Here is a 19894-nt window from a genome sequence, read left to right on the forward strand (position 1 = left end):
TAAAATGACCCCAGTTATAATTATCTGCAGTGAAACTCAGTATTTCAGGAACCGGCTTAAAGGAGGTAGATGGTTGGGCTTATCCTGCATTTGTACACAGCCATGCGACAAGAGGTCACTGGTGCCAAGGCATTGTTCATTTGGGAAAGAGAGTGTTTGTAGTTATGATCTTAGTATACATACTTACAGGGAGTGAAGTGAAGGCAAGAAAGGACTGATAATTGCAGGGCATAGAAGAAGCAATGGTGTATAGATCAAACTTGAGCCAAATGAACATTAGTTATATTTGGAGAAATTGTGAAAATGAGAGGGGCAAGATAGGAGGTTTGGGTCAGATAGGACACTGAAATTTGGAAAATGAAATCAATATGTTTTGTTTTCAAACATCTAGAGTAGAAAATGAATATCTGGTTTGGCCTCGCTGGAGATGCTTCACCCCTTGACTGTGACTAGGACAAACCACAGTCATGTGTAGGGGCTTATTCACTTCACAGTTTCTCGTCTAATCTATGTAACATTGAAATTCTGCCTTCCTTACCACACCCATATTCATCAAGCACATTTACTACTTTCAAGTTTTTCTACCTCAGCATTCTCGCACAACTTCCTTCAGGAGTAAAGACAGCCATGTTTTGTGCCTTTGTAGATAGAATAAGAGTGCGTGGAGGAGACACCGAGTGCTCTGGGAGAGTGGAGATCTGGCACGCAGGCTCCTGGGGCACAGTGTGTGATGACTCCTGGGACCTGGCCGAGGCGGAAGTGGTATGTCAGCAGCTGGGCTGTGGCTCTGCTCTGGCTGCCCTGAGGGAGGCTTCGTTTGGCCAAGGAACTGGAACCATCTGGTTGGATGAGATGCAGTGCAAAGGAAATGAGTCATTTCTATGGGACTGTCATGCCAAACCCTGGGGACAAAGTGACTGTGGACACAAGGAAGATGCTGGCGTGAGGTGCTCTGGTAAGTGTGAAAAGGCTGCACTTAAACTGAGCCTGCCACTAATGGTAGAGAACATTGGGAAACAGGCTCACTCAGAGAGTTGAGCTGAAGATACTAGGATTTCTTGTTGAAGAATGAAAGGCTATGTTAAACTAACGTTTTCCCACAACTAAATAAGATAATGTTCCACAGTTATCTAAAATAGCCCCCATAATTTTGAGGGAAGAAAGCACGATTTGGCCTTAGACTTTGAAGCAAGAGGATTCTGAGTGATATTTTAAATGACATCCAATATTCGCAGGAGATGTAAAAAGGATATTTAAGTGACATCCAATATTCACAGGAGATGTAAAAAGAAATACCCAGTTCCTTTTTGTTCATTTACGTCTCTCTCTCTCTCTCTCTCTGTCTCTCAGGACAGTCGCTGACATCACTGAATACCTCCTCAGGTATAGTCTTCTGCCTACCAGTGCTGACACCAATACCTAAGGCTATATGGAAGGTCAAGGGAGGGCAGAAACTGCTATGATAATCAAAGAAGACTAGGGACTACAGAAATAGGAGTCTGTGGGTCGCAGCCAGTGGTATCAATAGCTCTATGACTGCTTTGCTATGCAGTCCTTCTCTCTACAAAAATCCTTTTTACATGCAGAGAAGGATAAGACTCTTGTGGTACCCTCATAGATAGAGTTATCTTTCGAGATTCTCAAACATTCTTTATGAGACTGGCAGAAACAGCTCAAGCTTCAGGAGAATCACTTAAATCCAGGAGGCAGAGGTTGCAGTGAGCTGAGATCGTGCCACTGCACTCAGCCTGGGTGACAGAGTGAGACTACATCTCAAAAAAAAAAAAAAAAAAAAAAAAGAAACAGCTCACAGCTCAAGCCCTAGTATTTTCTGATTCTGGTGTTTTAGTAGTAAATGCAATGCAAGAGGAAAGGTTTAGTTATCAAATCTTTTGCATAAAATTGGAATTAATTTAGGGCAATAGAATTATGGAAAGATTTGGATTCAGTTGTTTCAAGATAGTTTTCATCTAAAATAGCTCTCAAAGATTGTGTACTGTTCATGAATATGTTGAAATGTATAGCCATTATTCTTCTCAGCAACTAGGGAACCAGCTTTTTTTACAACGTATAAACCCACAATTGATATCTACTAGTTTAATACTTATCAATGCTTAATTTCTATACAGGTCATTCAGCACTTATTTTATCTAGTATCTTTGGGCTCCTTCTCCTGGTTCTGTTTATTCTATTTCTCACGTGGTGCCAAGTTCAGAAACAAAAACATCTGCCCCTCAGAGGTGAGAGCCCCACTAGGATTGTATAAAATGTGAGTTACCTGCCACCAAGGGCACACAGGATGGGGGATTCTTGCAGAGGGGAAGAAATGCACTTGCCACTTTGAGTGAGATGGATTGGAAAGTGCCAGGCCAAATGCAGAAACATGTGGAATGATCAAGAATAAGCCAATCCATAATTTCCATTTACACAAATGTAATGTTTTAGAAGATGTAGCTTGCCATACAGATGATGAGTCAGATAGGCAAATATCTTGGCTGATAGAAGGAAGGTAATTGTATGTTTTGGTTCAGAATCTAGATTGCAGAAATAGCCAACAGAAAATGTAGAAGCATGGTGGAGGATTAAGAACAAGAGTGTCCTGGGTTTGAACACCACTTACATAATTTACTAGCTGTGTGGCCTTTGGCTAGAAACTACCTTTCCAAACTCCAATTTCCTAATTTGTAAAGATAATAATAGTCTTACCTCGTCAGGTTAAGATAGTTAAATAAATTAATCATCTGTATGAAAAATGGCCAGCACATAGTAAATACTATGTAAAGAACTTGGTAATAAAAGTGGAAGAACATCAAGGGTTCAAGAAAAAGGAGGATAAATATTAAAAATGTTAAAAATTCACTAGCAGGGGTAGGTGATGAAAGGGCCATTGGATTTTAGCTCAGAGGGATTAATATGTGTCAAACCTTAGCATTAAGTGTCCTAATATAAGGGATAGGCCATTTGAATTTGAATCCTAACCATGAAGCATCCATTCTCAGTTTCAACCAGAAGGAGGGATTCTCTCGAGGAGAATTTATTCCATGAGATGGAAACCTGCCTCAAGAGAGAGGACCCACATGGGACAAGAACCTCAGGTCTGTGCAACTCCAGGGGCCTCACTCCACGGAGAGGGTGGGAATATGAGGAAATACCACTGATATTTAGGAATTCCCACTCGATGGAGATGTGTCTCAGCCTCTTATACAAAATACACGAAAGGGAAACAAACGGGGAATAGATAAAATAAAATATGACTCAAAATTAAGAAAACTGGAATATACATTCTCACTTATTTCATCCTCGGTGTCATATTTAGTTCATGGCAGAGGCACCAAGCAGAGAAGACTAAAATAAAAAGTGTTGTTTCTTCTAATAATCAGTCAAATACCTTGTCCACAGTTTCATTACAAACCCAATAAACAATAATTGGTTTCCAATTTCATTACATTCTACTTTAATAGGGTGGCTAAGTTCCTTGAATCTTATCTATATTTGTACATTTATAATTATTTTTAAAATAATTTTATTATGACATACAGTGTGGACAAAACAGTACATAAAACTAAATCTTTTTTGGAAATAACTTATAATGGAATTACTGTGACAACACAATGAACACCATCTGGCAAAGTGACTTTCCAATAGCTATAACAAATTTTACTCCTCTAAGTTACACATGAGAATGTATTTTACTGAGTAATCAGATACTAAATAGTTTCATCTTTTATAATGTTGCTAATTTAGTATTTGATAAGTGGCATCTCATTGTTATTTTAATTAACATTGTTTTTAAACTTTATTTTTGTATTGATGTACATAGTTTCTAAGTACATGTGATAATTTAGTACATTCATATAATTTGTAAAGATCAAATTAGTAAAATTGGGATATCTATCACTTCAAATATTTGTCTTTTTATTATACCAGAAACATCTGAATTATTCTCTTCTAGCTATTTTGAAGTATGTATAGATTATTGTAAATTATAGTCACCTTATTGATTTATCAAACACTAGGTTTTATTTCTTACAATTGTATATTTGTACTCAATCAACCTCTCTTTATCCTCCCTTTCCCCTACCCTTTTCCGCCTCTGATAACCACCAATCTACTCTCTATCTTCATGGGATCAACATTTTTAGCTCCCATATATGAATGAGAACATGGATATTTGTCTTTCTGTGCTTGGCTTATTTCACTTAACATAATGACCTCTAGTTCCACCATGTTACTACAAATAGCATGATTTCATTTTTTATGGCTAAAAACCACATATTCTTTACCCATTCATTCATTGAGGGACATGGGCAGATTCCATATTTTGGCTATTATAAATAGTGCTGCAATAAACATGGTGCAGCTATCACTTTGATATATAATTTTCTTTCTTCTGGATATATACCCAGAACTGGAATTGCTGAATCATATAGTAATACTATCTTTAGTTTTTTTGAGGAAAATCCATACAGTTTTCCATAATGACTATACTAATTTATATTCCCGTCAATGGTGTATGAGGGTTCTTCTTTCTTCATATCCTTGCCAGCATCCATTATTTCCTGTCTTTTTGATAAAAGCCATTCTGCCTGAGGTATGATGATATCTCATTGTCTTTTTGAGTTACGTTTCTCTGATTATTAGTGTTGTTGAGCATTTATTTACATATTGGCCATTTGTATGTCTTCTTTTGAGAAATGTCTATTCAGTTCTTTCACCCGTTTTTAAAATCAGATTAGTTGGTTTTTTTCTATTGAGATGTCTGAGCTCTATATATTTAGATTATTAACCCATTATTAGTTGGATAGTTTAAAAATATTTTCTCCCACTCTGTGGATTGTCTCTTCACTTTGTTGATTGTTTCCTTTGCTGTGCAGAAGCTTTTTTGATTGATATAATCCCATTTGTCTATATTTTTGCTTTGGTGGCCTGTGCTTTTGAGGTCTTACCGAAGAATCTTTGCCCAGACCAATATCCTGGAGTGTTTCCCAGTGTTTTCTTCTAGTTGTTTCATAGTTTCAGCTCTTACATTTAGTTATTCAATCCGTTTTTATTTGGTGTTTTATATGGTGTGAGATAGAGTCTAGTTTCATTCTTGTGCATGTGGTTATCCAGTTTTCCCAGAGCCATTTATTGAAGAGACTGTCTTTTCCCAATGTATGTCCTTGGTGTATTTGTCAAGAGTGGCTTGGCTATAAATGCATGGATTTACATCTGGGGTCTCTATTCTGTTCCACTGGTTTATGTGTCTGTTTTAGTACCATGTTGATTTGGTTACTACAATTTTGTAGTATATTTTGAAATCAGGTAATGCAATGCCTCCAACTATGTTCTTTTGCTCAGAATAGCTTTGGCTATTGGGAGCCTTCTGTTGTTCCATCTAAAATTTATGATTGTTATTTCTATTTCTGTGAAAAATGTCGTTAGTGTTTTCGTAGGGATGGCATTGAATCTGTAAATTGCTTTGGGTAATTGCTTTGAGTATTTAACAATATTAATTCTTTCAATCTATGAGCATGAAATATACTTCTTTTTTTTTTGTCCTCTTCTATTTCTTTCATCAGTGTTTTGTAGTTTTCTTTGTATACATCTTTCACTTCTTGGTTAAATTGATTCCTAAGTATTTTATATTCTTTATAGCTATTGCAAATTGGATTGCTTTTTGATTTCTTTTTCAGGTTATTTGCTATTGGGATATATAAATGCTACTGATTTTTATATGTTGATTTTATATTCTGTAACTTTACTGAATGTATTTATTAGTTCTCACAGTTTTTTTGGCGGAGTCTTTAGATTTTTCTAACTATAAAACCATATTGTCTGCAAAGAAGGCTAATTTGACTTCTTTCTTTCCAACTAGGATGCCTCATATGTCTTTCTCTTGCCTAATTGCTCTGGCTGGGACTTCCAGTATTACGCTGAATAAATGTGGCGAAAATGGACATCTTTGCCTTGTTCCACATTTTGGAGAAAATGTTTTCTATTTTTTCCCAGTTAGTATCATATTAGCTGTGGATTTGTCATACATAGCCTTTATTATGTTGAAGTATGTTCCCTCTATACCCAGTATGTTGAGGCTTTTCATTATAAAAGGATGTCGAATTTTATGAATGATTTTTTTTAGCATCTATTGGCATGATCATATGGGTTTTGTTCTTGATTCTGTTAATGTGATATATCACTTTTTTATTGATTTGCTCATGTTGGACAATCTTTGCATCCCTGGAATGAATTTCACTTGATTGTGGTGAAAAATCTTTTAATCAGTTGTCGAATTTAGTCTGCTAGTATTTTGGTGAGGATTTTTACATTTTTGTTCATCAGTGACATTGGCCTGGAGCCTTCTTTCTTTGTTGTTTCATTGTCTGGTTTTGGTATCAGGGTAATGCTGGCCCTATAAAATGAGTTTAGAAGTGTTCTCTCCAATTTTGTTAAGAGTTTAAATAGAATTAGCGTTAGTTCTTCTTTAAATGGCTGGTAGAATTCATCAGTGAAGCATCAGGTCCTGGGGTTTTCTTTAGTAAGAGGTTTTTAAATATTAACATATTATATTAATATAATATATTATGTATTAATATAATTATGTTATAATAATTAATATATTAATTAATATACACTATATTATAGAATAAATTATTAGAATAATTTAATAATACATAATTATATATGATATATGATATAAATAACATACTATATAATTATCTATAATTGTAATGATCTGTTATATAATATATATTTAATATATTTATATTATATTTTTTATTTTATATAATTTAATATAATTATATCGTATAATTACTATATAATCTATAATATGTAAGTAATATATTAACTATATAATCTATAACATATAAGTAATATATAATATATAATATAAAAGTAATACATATGATATATAACATATAAGTAATATATAATATATAATATAAAAGTAATACATATGATATATAATATATAAGTAATATATAGTATATAAAAATAATATATCGTATATATAATACACAAATGTACCATATATATAAATACTCCATTTTACATGTATGTGTATATATACAATGGAATGTAGATGAACTTTAGGGATATTATGCTAAGTGAAATAATTATGCTAAGTGAAATAAGTCAGCCAGAAAAAGACAAATACTACATGATTCCCTTTATAAGAGGTTCATAGAGCAATCAAATTCATATAAACAGAAAGTAGAATGGTAGTTTCCAGGGGCTGGAGGAGGGAGAATGGGGAGTTATTCTTTAATTAGTATAGAGTTTCATTTTGCAAGATAAAAAGAATTCTGGAGATAGATGGTGGTAATGGTTGCACAAAAAACTGAATGTACTTCATTTCACCAAATCATACACTTAAAAAAAATCTTGGGACTCTGAAAAGTAAATAACACATTGAAAAGAAATGTCAAACTGAGGAAAGACTATTGTGATCATGATGGTAAATTTTCTGTTTGTTTGTTTTTTCTTCCTGGACTCCTAAAAAAGCCCATCTTTCTGGCCAGAGGACAGGGGAAGGGAAATCCAGGGAATATGGGGAATCTTCCTGTTTTTTAGTTTGCTCTCTTCACCCTAGCCCTAGTCCAGTTTCAAAAGCATATCTGCCCTGCTACAGCCAATGTGGCACAGGCAACTAAGTTTGAGAAGACTTATTTCTCTGGATAGCAGAGCATGAAAGAATGACCCCTGTTATGCAAATAGTTTGGGGAAAACCCTCATTCTCTTTTCTCTTATTACTTCCTAGTCATGTGAAACTTTACTGCAGTATGAGAAAATAAAACTGCGAGATAACCCATTTATTTTCTTGCCAGAGAAAATAGAAAAAGAAGCCACTGGAAGCTAGAGAACGTAGAGGAAATTGCATAGAGGGAGGATCTGGAGAAGAGGTCTTGAAGCAATACAAGTACCAGGTTTACCTTTTAGCTGCAATTATGCAGAACATACAAAATGAAGCATAGCAAAGTCTTTGAGAAATGAACAAAAATATATATACTACTCAAATCCCAGAACAACTCATATTAGTACATACAAAAAGCATACCCAAACAGAATAGCAAAGTCTTTGAGAACTGAATTGACACTAAATAAACCACCAGAGATGGTAAGACAGAACTTGCAATCTGAACCTAACTGGGTTGATCAGTTGCTAAATCAAGACAAAACAAAACAAAACGAAGCAAAAACAAAACCAAAAACCCAATTTCTCCAAAGTGTTTTAACAAAACTTTTGTAAGACTCAGAAGTCTTACAACATAATATTCAAAATATCCAACATATGAACCAAAATTAACCAACATACAAACAACCAGGAGTATCCAATCAATTCTCATGGAATAGACAACCAGCAGTTGCCAATCTCCATTAAACAGAGGTTGGATTATCATACAAAGACTGTAACAGCATGAAAGCTATTATAGCCATATTCTATGAGGCAAAAACAAACTTTCTAGAAACTAATGGAGAAATCTTTTCAGGAAAGAAACAGAATCCCATGGAAATTCAAAAATTAAAAATGTCAGTATCTGAAAATTTTTCAAAAAATCACTGGATTGCCTCAACAACAGAAAGAAGATAACAGAAAAAGAATCAGTGAACTTCAAGACAGGCCAATGGAAATTATTCAATAAAATAGAAAAAAATACCTTAAAAATGGGAAGAGAGGAACCTATGGGAATATATCAAAAGATATACATATCGATGGCATATGGTGGCTCATGCCTGTAATCCCAGCACTTTGGGAAGCCGAGGTGGGTGGATCACCTGAGGTCAGATGTTTGAGACCAGCCTGGCTAACATGGTGAAACCTTTTCTCTACTAAAAATACAAAAATTAGATGGGTGTGTTAGTGCGCACCTGTAATCCCACTTACTTGGGAGGCTGAGGCAGGAGAATTGCTTGAACCTGGAAGGCAGAGGTTGCAGTGAGCCGAGATCGCACCATTGCATTCCAGCCTGGGTGACAAGAGCGAAACTGCATCTGAAAAAAAAAAAAAAAAAGACATACATATCATTGGGGTATTAGAAAAGAAGTTAGACATGGTGCAGGAATTTTTTTAAAAGAAATATTGTCTGAAAACTTCATAAATTTGTTGAAAGACATGAATTCATACATTTAAGAAGCTTAGCAAACACCAAACTAAATATATACATTCCCAGACACGTCATGTTCAAATTACTGAAAATCAAACACAAAGGAAAAAATATCAAAAGCAAGGAGACAAAAATGACACATTATGTTTAGAGGAACAACAATTAAAATGAATACAGATTTCTAAAGGGGTCAGGAAACAATTAAACAAAGTCTTTAAAGTGCTAAATGCAAAGAACTGTCAATCCAGAATTCTATATCCAGAAAAAATAACTTTTAGAAATGAAGATAAGCAAATTTATCTGTTAGATGAAATAAGAGTAGAATTTTTTTAAGAGTTTTATTTTATCTGTATTTATTTCTTCTCTGATGCTTCCCTTTTCGTAGATCAGAGCTTCTGAACTATATCATTTTCTTTCTTTCTGAAGAATTTCTTTTATAATTTTTTGCAAGGTGACTGTAATGGCAACAAATAACCTCAATTTTCATTTGTCTGAGAAAATCTTTTATTTTTCATTCACTTTTGAAGGATACTTTCCCCTGAATACAGAATTCTAAGTTGATGCTTCTTTTTTTCACGCTAAATATTATACTTACTCTTTTTGCTAGCATTGTTTTTGAATAGAAGTTCAATGTAATTCGTATCTTGCTCCTCTGTAGACAATTTTTTTCCTCTGGCTTCTTTTGATATTTGTTCTTTGTCTTTGATTTTCTGCAGTTTGAATATGAATGCCTAAATTCTGGGGTTTTTTGTTTGTTTGTTTTGGCATTTATTCTGCTTGGTGTTCTTTGTGCTGCCTGGATAAGTGCTTTGGTTTCTGTCATTAGTTGTGAGGAATCCTGTCATTATTGCTTCAAATATTTTTCTGCTTCTTTCTCACCTTTTTCTCCTTCTAGCATTCCTATTGTATGTATGTTACATCTTTTGTAATTCTTTCACAATTTTTGGATATTCTGTTCTGTCTTTTTTATTATTTTCTCTTTGCATTTAAGTTTTTGAAGTTTCCATTAATGTTACTTCAAGCTCACTGATTTTTTTCCTCAGCTGTGTCCAGTCCATTGATGAGCCCTTAAAAGACATGCTTCATTTCTATTACAGTGTTGTTGATGTCTAGCATTTTTAATTCTTTCTTTGAATTTCCAACTCTGTGCCTACATTGCTCATATGTTCTTGCAGTTTGTCCTTTTTTTCCTTTAGATCCCACAACATATTAATCGTAGTTATTTTAAAGTTCTGGTGTAATCATTTCAACATCTCTCTCACATCTGAGTCTGGTCTGATGCTTGCTTCAGACCAGACTCAGATGCTTGCTTCAGACTCTGTTTTTTGTCTTTCAGTGTGCCTTGTAATTATTTTGTAGAACGTCAGACATGATCTATAGTGGACACAAAGAATTGAGGTAAAGAGGGTGTTGGTGTAAGGTTTTATATTTATCTGGCGAGGAATTAGGCTGTATTTATTGTTTGCTGTAGCTGTAGGTGTCAGAGGCTACTATTTCCTCTGGTGCCCTTGTTTTAGTCTCCCCTGTTGTCTTTGGGGCTCCCTAGTGAGTTCTTAAATAAGATCTTTGATGTGCAGTTTTATCCATTGTATTCCCTGGTATTTTATAGGAACCCTATTGAAGTGTTCTTCATTAAGAAGAACACAATATTTCATATTTACTTCAAAATGACTACTTTCCCCTCCTCCTGATAGAAAGCACAAAATGATTTTGCTCCAGTCTTCACTGTGATAACTTGGTAGGGCTTCTAAAGGTAAAACAAAAATGTAGGTCAGCTGGAGTTGTTAACACTGAAACTTTTTCTCTCTGAGCCTACAGCAATTTGTCAATTCCAGTTTAGACTTCCGTACCCTATTACTGATTTCCACAGGGGTTTCTGCTCATGGGGTTCTGCTCTATAAGTTGCAATTCTCTGCCTCTGCCTGTCTGTCTCTCCAATTTTGGTGGTACTAGTTTGCCCTATGACCTCAGTTCTTTGATGGACCTAAGAAGAGTTGTTGATTTTCAGTTTCTTCACCTTTTTTCTTGTTATGCAATTGGGAGTAATGACTCCCAAGCTTCTTACAGGCTTCATGGGAAACTAGAAGTTCAAATAATTACTCTTAAAAAACACAGTCATATTCAACCTTCTTGAAATTTAGTTACCTAAATTTCTCTATCCACAGACAACAATTCTTTATTTCTCTCAATTCTGCCAAAAATGGAACAATTCCCTAAATACAATTTTTAGTACCCTCGTATCTTTAGACGATGATGCTTACCATTGAGTTTTACTTGTCCCATTTTTAAAATCAAAATATAAATATCACAATTCTAGGCTTTTAAGATACTGGGATCAAATCTGATAATCTGATAAAAAGCTGTATTATTTGTTTTGGTAACACTTAATGGTTTATCCTTTTAAATATGATAATTGTTTTACTTCAAAACGGTAACTAAGCATGCTCTTAATTTATGTAATAGTCACTTCTTGCTCTATTATACTTTCCCAGCTGATCAAACACTGTACCTAACAGCTCTTTCCTCTGCAGAGAGGTTTTCTACTATTCAATAATACAGATTTTGCTTTTCTTTCAGATGACACCCCCAAACATGGTTGTGAAGATGCTGGCGAGACATCGCTGTTGGGAGTTCTTCCTGCCTCTGAAGCCACAAAATGACTTTAGACTTCCAGGGCTCACCAGGTAAGTTGAGAAGTATTGTTCTTACTAAAACTAGCAATTTAATCTCCCACTGTCGCAGAATTAAACACATTTTTTTCCAATATTTATATTACCATATATTATGTCACTGGTTCATATCCCCAGTATATCAAATATTCTATGTTAACCTCTGAAAAAGAGAGAGGTTGATGAGAAAGTTGTTCCTATAGAAAATTTACGGAGTTTATCAGAATTGGTTTTGAGCATTGGCTGAGGCTGCAGATAGTCTGTCACTAAGGAAGAGGTTGATTAGATCTCAGCTTTACATACTGCTCATTGATAACCTCCATTCCTAGGATTTCTGTTCATTTTTGTTACACAGAGTAGGATGTTCACATTTATTCTCTTAGGTACAGCCTAGATTCCGTGCATTAATATCACTCCCTATTGCTTTAATTGCCAGTGCCTGACAGATGATACATGCTTTATATTTATTAAATGTAGGTGGCTTTGTCTGATGAGAAAACATTAAAATAATAGCAGTGAAATCATTCTCTAAAGGTTTAGAAAAACAAGCACACGTTATATAATAATGTTGCATTGAGGCAATTCTAAAACACTTACTGGTGCCAGGACGAATAACTAAAATCAAAGTCAACTAGAAAATCCAGCACAAAAAGAACAGTGCTTTCTCTCAAGTAGAGTAGATGGTTCAAATATGATGGAGAGAAAAATTGAACTCAATGAAGTCAAAGGACTAGAAAGCACTGTGCTTTCTAAATAATGTTGAAACACTTTTTAATTCCTAGCATGAATGAGCTAGCAATTCTGAAAAGAGCATCTCTGTGTAGCCCAAAGATAATTCTAAATTTTTTATGCGAATAAATGCCAGGGAGCAAAGATAAGTCATATCTCCTGATTTTTATTACAGAATATCTAGACATCACCAACACAAAACTATTTCAGATTTGACCCAATGATCCAAGTGAATGGGCTTGAGTTTCTCCGTTTTTTTCTCAAAAATATATTATTACCATAATAACAAAAAACGTTAGAAAAACCAGAGGCAAAATACACAAAAACCATTTAGATAATAACTAGCTCCAACATAATTTAATGGTAACTCTTCTAATACCAAGACTTATATTTATGATTGAAGCCTTTTTCATCTTTATATGCTATTGATAATTTCTCTATTTGGAAAAGTTCATTGAAAAACTTAAATTAAAATGTATCCTAAAGTGTATCTTATGTGTTTTCATCTGCATGATATAAGGAACAAATGATTAAGTCTATATTATTCTAAACCAATTTTAATAAATACTAATTTATATTAGCACAATTTTTGTTTGCCAATGGATACTATGTGTTGTTTTTAAAGTACTTGAAACTAGGGTTCTATATTAGAAAAGATTTTCCCTCAGCAGTTCTGCTTAGTTTATTATTGTGCTTAGTGTATTAGTTTTCTAGGGCTGCCAAAAGAAAATACCACAGACTAGGCAGCTTAAACAATGGAAATTTGTTTTCTCACAATTCTGGATGCCAGTAGTTCATGATCAAGATATTGGGAGGTTTGGTTTCTTCTGAGGCCTCCTTCCTTCCCTTGCAGACAGTCATCTTCTTGTTATGCCCTCAGGTGGTCATCCCTTGGTCTGTGTTGTCTGTGATCTAATTTCTTCTTGTAAGGACACCAGTCATACTGGATTAGGGCTCACCCATGTGACCTCATTTTGCCTTAATTACCTCTTTGAAGGTCCAATCTTCAAATACAGTCACATCCTGAGGAACTAGGGGTTAAGACTTGAACATATGAATTTGGGGGGACCCAATTCAGCTCATAACACTGAGCAAGTCTATTACTTTACCATACAAAAAAACCTACTTTTGTCCTGTCTGAACCTCATTAATCATCAGTTCTGACTTAGCAGAATCCATACTAAAAACTTTTGAAAGATTAATTTCCAGAGGCACTCCAAAAAGCAAAACCATATGTAATTGTACCTTCCTTCTTAATTCTGGTGTTATTTAACACTCTTTTTTTTGATAAGTAAATTGTCACATTCTGGGACTCAGAATTCTAGATTATGGGAGCAGAAAGAAAATTGCATAATATCTGCATATGCACAAAAAAGAAATATTAGTACATAGCACCTACTAAATCTGTCCTAATCGATCAATTCTTTGTGGGGTGTGTGTGTGTGTGTGTGTGTGTGCACACACACACGTGTCTTAACTTTAACCTCATGTAGGCTAGCATTCTTATTTAGAAGAATAGTAACTTGTTGCCTCTTGTTTTATAATTCCAGATCAACCTCTAAATGTCTTTGAAGGAGACAGCAACTTTTAAATGAATAAAGAGAAAGTCAAGTTGCCCTATGGAAAACTGGTCCAAATAACATTTCTTGAACAATAGGAGAACAGCTAGATTGATAAAGACTGGTGATAATAAAAGTTGAATTATGTATATCACTGTTAAATAGACTGAATGTTTGTGTTTTCCTTTCCCCCCCACAAAAAAAAAATTCGTATGTTGAAATCCTAACTGCCAATGTAATGGTATTAGGAAGTGGAGCTTTGGGGAGGTAATCATGTCATGAGGGTGAAGCCCTCATGAATGGGATTAGTGCCCTTAATAATGGAACCTCAGAGGCTCTGTCACTGTCCTTCCCTTATGTGAGTGTACAACAGGAAGTCAGCGGTCTACAACTTGGCAGGGAGCCTTCATCAGATCTGAATCATGCTGGCACCCTGATCTCAGGCTTATAACTTCCCAAACTGTGAGGGAAAGAAATTCTGTTGTTTATATGCCACCCAGTTTATAGTATTCTCTTATAGCAGCCCAGACTGAGACAATCACTAACTGAAAAACCACTCCATACGTATCCTACTCCTACTTCTGCTGAACAATGAAAAACATTATTTGAGGCTGACTTATGGCTGTTCTTGTAGTTCAAATTAGTGTAATTCCATAGATATTTGAATGTAGAAAGCATTTTCAAAATTTGATGTCAGAATAGTCATCTTTATTTTTATCCCTGATAGATTTATTCATAACAGCTTTGCTCAATTGCCCTTCCTTCTAACTTGGCTTCCTCAGATTTCAAACATATTGTTGTTCCTATAGGAATTATAACACATATATTATAGTAACAAGTACCTACCACAATAGTAAAAGAATTTTTTAAAAATCAAACAAAAAGAAGCCTAGGTTTTTAGAAAAGAGATTTTTAAATCTTTAAGACCCTAAATAAGCTTTATTCATTTAGGGCCTCTGCCCTCAAAGAGTTGGAAATCCTAAAAATCAGGAGACTTTGGTTCACAAATCTGATAAGAAAGGATAATTAGTCCAATGCCAAGAAAAGCTTGTTTTGAAGCCTTCTTCTCAAGCGATAGCAAGATTTTAGATTGTACTTCAAATACTGGGGCCTCTCTTTGCAATATGTTTGCAGTATATATTATGAGGAAATGTAGTAGAGAGTTTAAAGATTAAAATTTAATCCTAGCCAATTAATATATATTTCATTAATATTGCTGTACTGCAGTAAAATTATTATAGATTCCTACACTAAAATAAAGAGCTAGCCCTATTTCTATGTTTGGAAAGTTTAAGTTTTTATTATAACATAAATACATGTTTAAAAAATATTGAAAGAACAATAATAAGTATGAAAAAATCTATCATGCTGAAATAAGCACTGTTAACATTTTGGAATGTTTCTGTCACTCTTTTGTCTGTCCTCTCTCTTGTGTATACATGAATGAAATTATTCACCTACGTAACACAAAGATTATTCATTCTTATTACATCATTTTTTGAACTTCCATTAAATGCAACATTAATCATATTGTTGTTTTCTTGTACATGATGAATCATTTTTCTCTTACTGTTTCCAAGATTTTCTCCTTGTCCCTGTCTTTCAACAGCTTGATGGTATCTAGATAAGGATTTCTTTGTGTTTGTCTTCCTAAAGTTTCATTGGATTATTTGGATTTTCAGATTAATATACAAATCTGAGACATTTTCAACTTTTTTTTCAAATATTTTTCTACCTCTTTCTCTCTCTCTTCTTCTATGCCTCCCTTTACATGTGTGCTGATATACAGCTCTGTTAATTTTTCTGCAATATTTTTTTCCATGTTCTTAAGATGGATCATTTCTATTAAACTACAAAATTTACTGATTTTTGTCTCTTCTGAAATTTAAAATTTACTATTTAGCCTTTTTATAAACTTATCATTTCATTTATTTCATGTTCCGACTCAAGAATTCCTATTTGTTTTTACAGATTTTATTTCTTCTTATTTGTTGAGCCATTGTCATTAGATTTTTCTTTAATTCTTTAAATATGATTTTCTTTAGTTTTTCAAACTTATTTATATAGCTGCTTTGAAGTCTTTCTCTGTTCAGTCCAGTACCTGGACCTCCTCAGAGCTAGTTTTCATTGATTGCTTTTGTTTTTCTTGGTATGTATAGATCACTTCCCTGTTTCTTTCATATCTCTTTTTTGTTTGTTTAGAGCTGTACATTTTAGATAATATACTGCAGTAATTCTGGTGTCTGATCTGTCTTCCCCAGGGCAGTTGTTGTTGCTGTTTGTTTTTTGATCTGCTTGTCTATTAACTTGCTTGGACTACATCTATGGACCCTAAGTCCTCCATACTATGCAGCCTCTGATGTCTCTGCCGAGTTTTTTATTCTTGTTTTTATTTTCAAACCTGGTTTTAAAACAGGTCATCCCTCTATCGGTCTAGCTTAGTGTTCAGCCAATAATTGGTTAAATATTGCACCTGAACACACTGAACCAGTAAAGCTTCATCCTCTGCCAATAGATCTCTGTGTGTCAGGGAACATATTCTAAGTTCAGGTACTTTTGAAGTCTGCCCTTGTTTCAAATTTCTCTATAGAGTCTCTTTTGTCTCTTCTGCATGTGTGTGCGGTCATCAGTCAGTCAGGGATGTGTGGAATCCTATCTGGCTCATCTATTGCTGTCTCATTTACCAGATCTCCCTGTTAAATATCTTCCTAGTCCGCTGGTTGTTTCTATTTTTAGAGATGTGGGGAGATGAGAGCAGCCCCAGCAATAAAGCCAAAGATTTCCACCATTCTTACTCTAAGTTTAGTCATTTTTCATGAATAAATAGTTCTCAAACTATTTTTTGCCTTTGGCCAGTTTCCAGAGTTCTAAAATGGTCAGTTTTGACTGTTTTGTTTAGTTTTATAGTTCCTTTTGGGAGACAGGATTTGTCAATCTGTTCATTCTATCATCTCTCACTTACCAGAGTTAACATTCACATACTATCAATTGTTAATATGATGATTGCCAAAAGTTATTTTTAAATCCATTCATGATTTTTACTTTATTTGTTGAAATTCTACTGTCAGTAAGAGCTTTTTCTTCTTCCCCATTTACTTTATTTCCTTTATTTATTCAATATAAATTAACAAGTTCTTATTTCATTGAATGATTATAGCCTATTGCTAACATTATTTATGTTGATTCATAAGTCATCTCACATTTGGCCAGCATATTAGTTCCTCATATTAGTTCCTATGTCCTTTAGACCCGTTTACATCATTCTTTGACTGCCTTAACTTATGGCACAATTACAGTTTTCAGGCTTATCTTGTGTTTTCTCTTCCCCAGCCCTAGAATCAGGCACCTTTCCAAGGAGCCCTGGTTTATTTTAGAGAGAAATAAAATTTAGAAAGCAATATCTGAATTCTAAGTGATCTAATTGTTCCTGAAGTGTCGTTTGTAGTCTGATATATATTAAATTTGTCCCTCTAAAATTCATATGTTGAATCCTTAACCTCTGCTGTGGCTATATTTGGAGATAGGGCCTTAAGGAGGTAATGCAGGTTAAATGGGATCATAGAGTGGGAGTCCCTAATGTGACAGGGCTGCTGCCTAATAAGAAGAGGAAGAGACATCAGAGTGCTCTCTCTTTACCATGTGAGACCACAGTGAGAAGATGGCTGTCTGCAAGCCGGAAAGAAAGCCCTTACCAGAAACCAAATCAGCTGGCACCTTGATCTTGGACTTTCCAACCTCTAGAACTGTGAGAAATAAATTCCTGTGGTTTAAGCTACCAGTCTGTGGTATTTTGTTATGGATGCTCAAGCTGACTAAGACATACTCATCTCAGCAGAAAGATGGAAAAATAGACATACATACACATGCATGCACACACACATATTACATACATATTTATATGTATTATCTATATATATCCATATGTATTGATGTATATCTATCCACCCATATATCTATCCATTTATCTATAATATTCTGAATTCATTAGATCAAAGAAGGCTTTATAAAGGGACATGACAATTAAGTTCAATGCATGATCCTTGACTGAATCCCGGATGAGAAGAAAAAGTCATTACAAATAATATTATTGAAACAATTGGCAATATTTGAATGTGAACTTTGCATAATATAATATTTTTGTTTGATAATTGTACTAGGTTACATAAAATGATCTTTTTGTTCTTATAAAATACATATTGATGAATTTCAGGTAAAGGGTATGGTATCTGCAGCTCAGGAGAAAGGGGTAAAGGGAATGGAGTAAATGCTAAATGGATAAAGAGGAACAGTAGTTCTTTTGATATTTTGGCAATTTTTGGTACCTTTAAAATTATATCAAAATTAAAATGAACAAACATCATTTCTAACATCTGTTTGGGTAATTATCAAAACATCTAGAGTTGACTGGAAATGAAAACAGCTGAAAAGCTTATAATAGTAACTTCATAACATCTGATTGTTATCTTCCAGGAAGTAGTTTTCACACCTAAGTATGTATTACTAATAGAGTAACTGTACTATGATATAAATATAAATTGACATTTATAAGTTGAGGGAAGAGGACAGAAAGAGACAGGAACAGAAAAGCAGAGACAAGAAGATGTGGTAAATGGATGGATAGATGAATATCACAAGTAAGTTAAACGAAATAACCAACCACATAACTGTAAGAACTGGAAACCCCAGAATTCCTTAGCTATTTGCACCTTGCGTTTGGGATTAGAAATGAAAAGTCACACACTAAAGATGCTCTCTAAAGTTCCATCGTTTCCTGGGATTCACAGAGCTCCAGTTCATGAAAAGTAGCTTTAGATGTGAGGGGTGATTTAAGATTCACATCTTAGGTCTAGGAAACCTCTGCGACTCCAACTTGGCACCTGGAGCTGCTAATATTCTCTGACTACAACCCAGCTTCTGGAACTGCTTCTGCAACAAAGGAGCATATTTTAGCAAATGAAGATAGCTAAATTTAGGACTATACATTTATTTGCTCAAGAAATGAGTCTGTACACCTCTCTAGTGACTTTCTCCATAGCTCCTCATATTTCTGCATAAACTCTGCTTCTGGGAGCTCAGAGAAGAGAAGGGAAATATTTAGTTTATTCCCGGGTCCTGCATTTTTTACAGCAGGAGAAAACGTTAGCAATAAAGGCAAAGGGTAGAGGGGGTATGGGTAATTGTTCCCAAGCTATGTCAGTTTCATGTATAAGATATCCTGAAGAGTGTAAGATATATTATCACTCCTTGATGAGCTCAATGAGATACTTTCTATTAGAAAGTCTAGGACATCGTAACTACTTTGAAAACATCCTGTCTTCCCCCAGCTTATTATATTGTTCCCATTACTCCAGAAAAACATTTCTGAAAAATAATTTATTCAATCAACATTTGTGGAGTAATCAAAATGCCCAAAGCATAGTACAAGTGACTGAGGATACACTTACAAGTAAATGTATCTGCCCTCTCCACATGAGTCAGATCATTTGGTGTGGCCACGACACTTGTAGGATATGATCTTATACATCTTTTCATTCTCCCACCTTTCCGTGTAGTTTGTTATTTCTGTCACATTTTATTACTTGCAATTCCTGAAAGAAATAATTTTTTGCTTAACCATAGACCCTTACTAGAATAACTTAACTTCATCTTTCAAAAACAATCTTTCTATTGAGAAATTACTAACTACTATACATTAAGTCATCCAAATCTCCCAGCAAGCATCCAAGAAGGTTTCCATTAGTTATTTATATTTCCTAGTTGAGGAAAGTATAACTCAATTTGAAAATTTGAAATGTGAGTAATTTCGTTTTTTTTTTTTGTTTTTTTTTTTTGAGACAGAGTCTCGCTCTGTC

At 34.4% G+C, this 19894-nt stretch overlaps 1 protein-coding gene across 2 annotated transcripts in view; it reads left to right on the forward strand.

Annotated features, from left to right (window-relative positions):
- Positions 1-14204, forward strand: part of CD163L1 (CD163 molecule like 1) — a 78368-nt gene extending 64164 nt beyond the window's left edge. For both annotated transcript variants that reach the window (XM_003273791.4, XM_003273790.4), the window contains exons 15-20: positions 647-955; positions 1351-1383; positions 2130-2240; positions 3000-3095; positions 11663-11769; positions 14034-14204. In XM_003273791.4, coding sequence (XP_003273839.2) covers positions 647-955; positions 1351-1383; positions 2130-2240; positions 3000-3095; positions 11663-11745 — 632 coding nt within the window. In that variant the 3' untranslated portion in view covers positions 11746-11769; positions 14034-14204. The remainder of the gene's footprint in view (positions 1-646; positions 956-1350; positions 1384-2129; positions 2241-2999; positions 3096-11662; positions 11770-14033) is intronic.
- The last annotated feature ends 5690 nt before the right edge of the window (positions 14205-19894 follow it).

Source organism: Nomascus leucogenys, chromosome 23 (assembly GCF_006542625.1).
Source record: "Nomascus leucogenys isolate Asia chromosome 23, Asia_NLE_v1, whole genome shotgun sequence".
In the NCBI taxonomy this organism is placed as follows: domain Eukaryota; kingdom Metazoa; phylum Chordata; class Mammalia; order Primates; family Hylobatidae; genus Nomascus; species Nomascus leucogenys.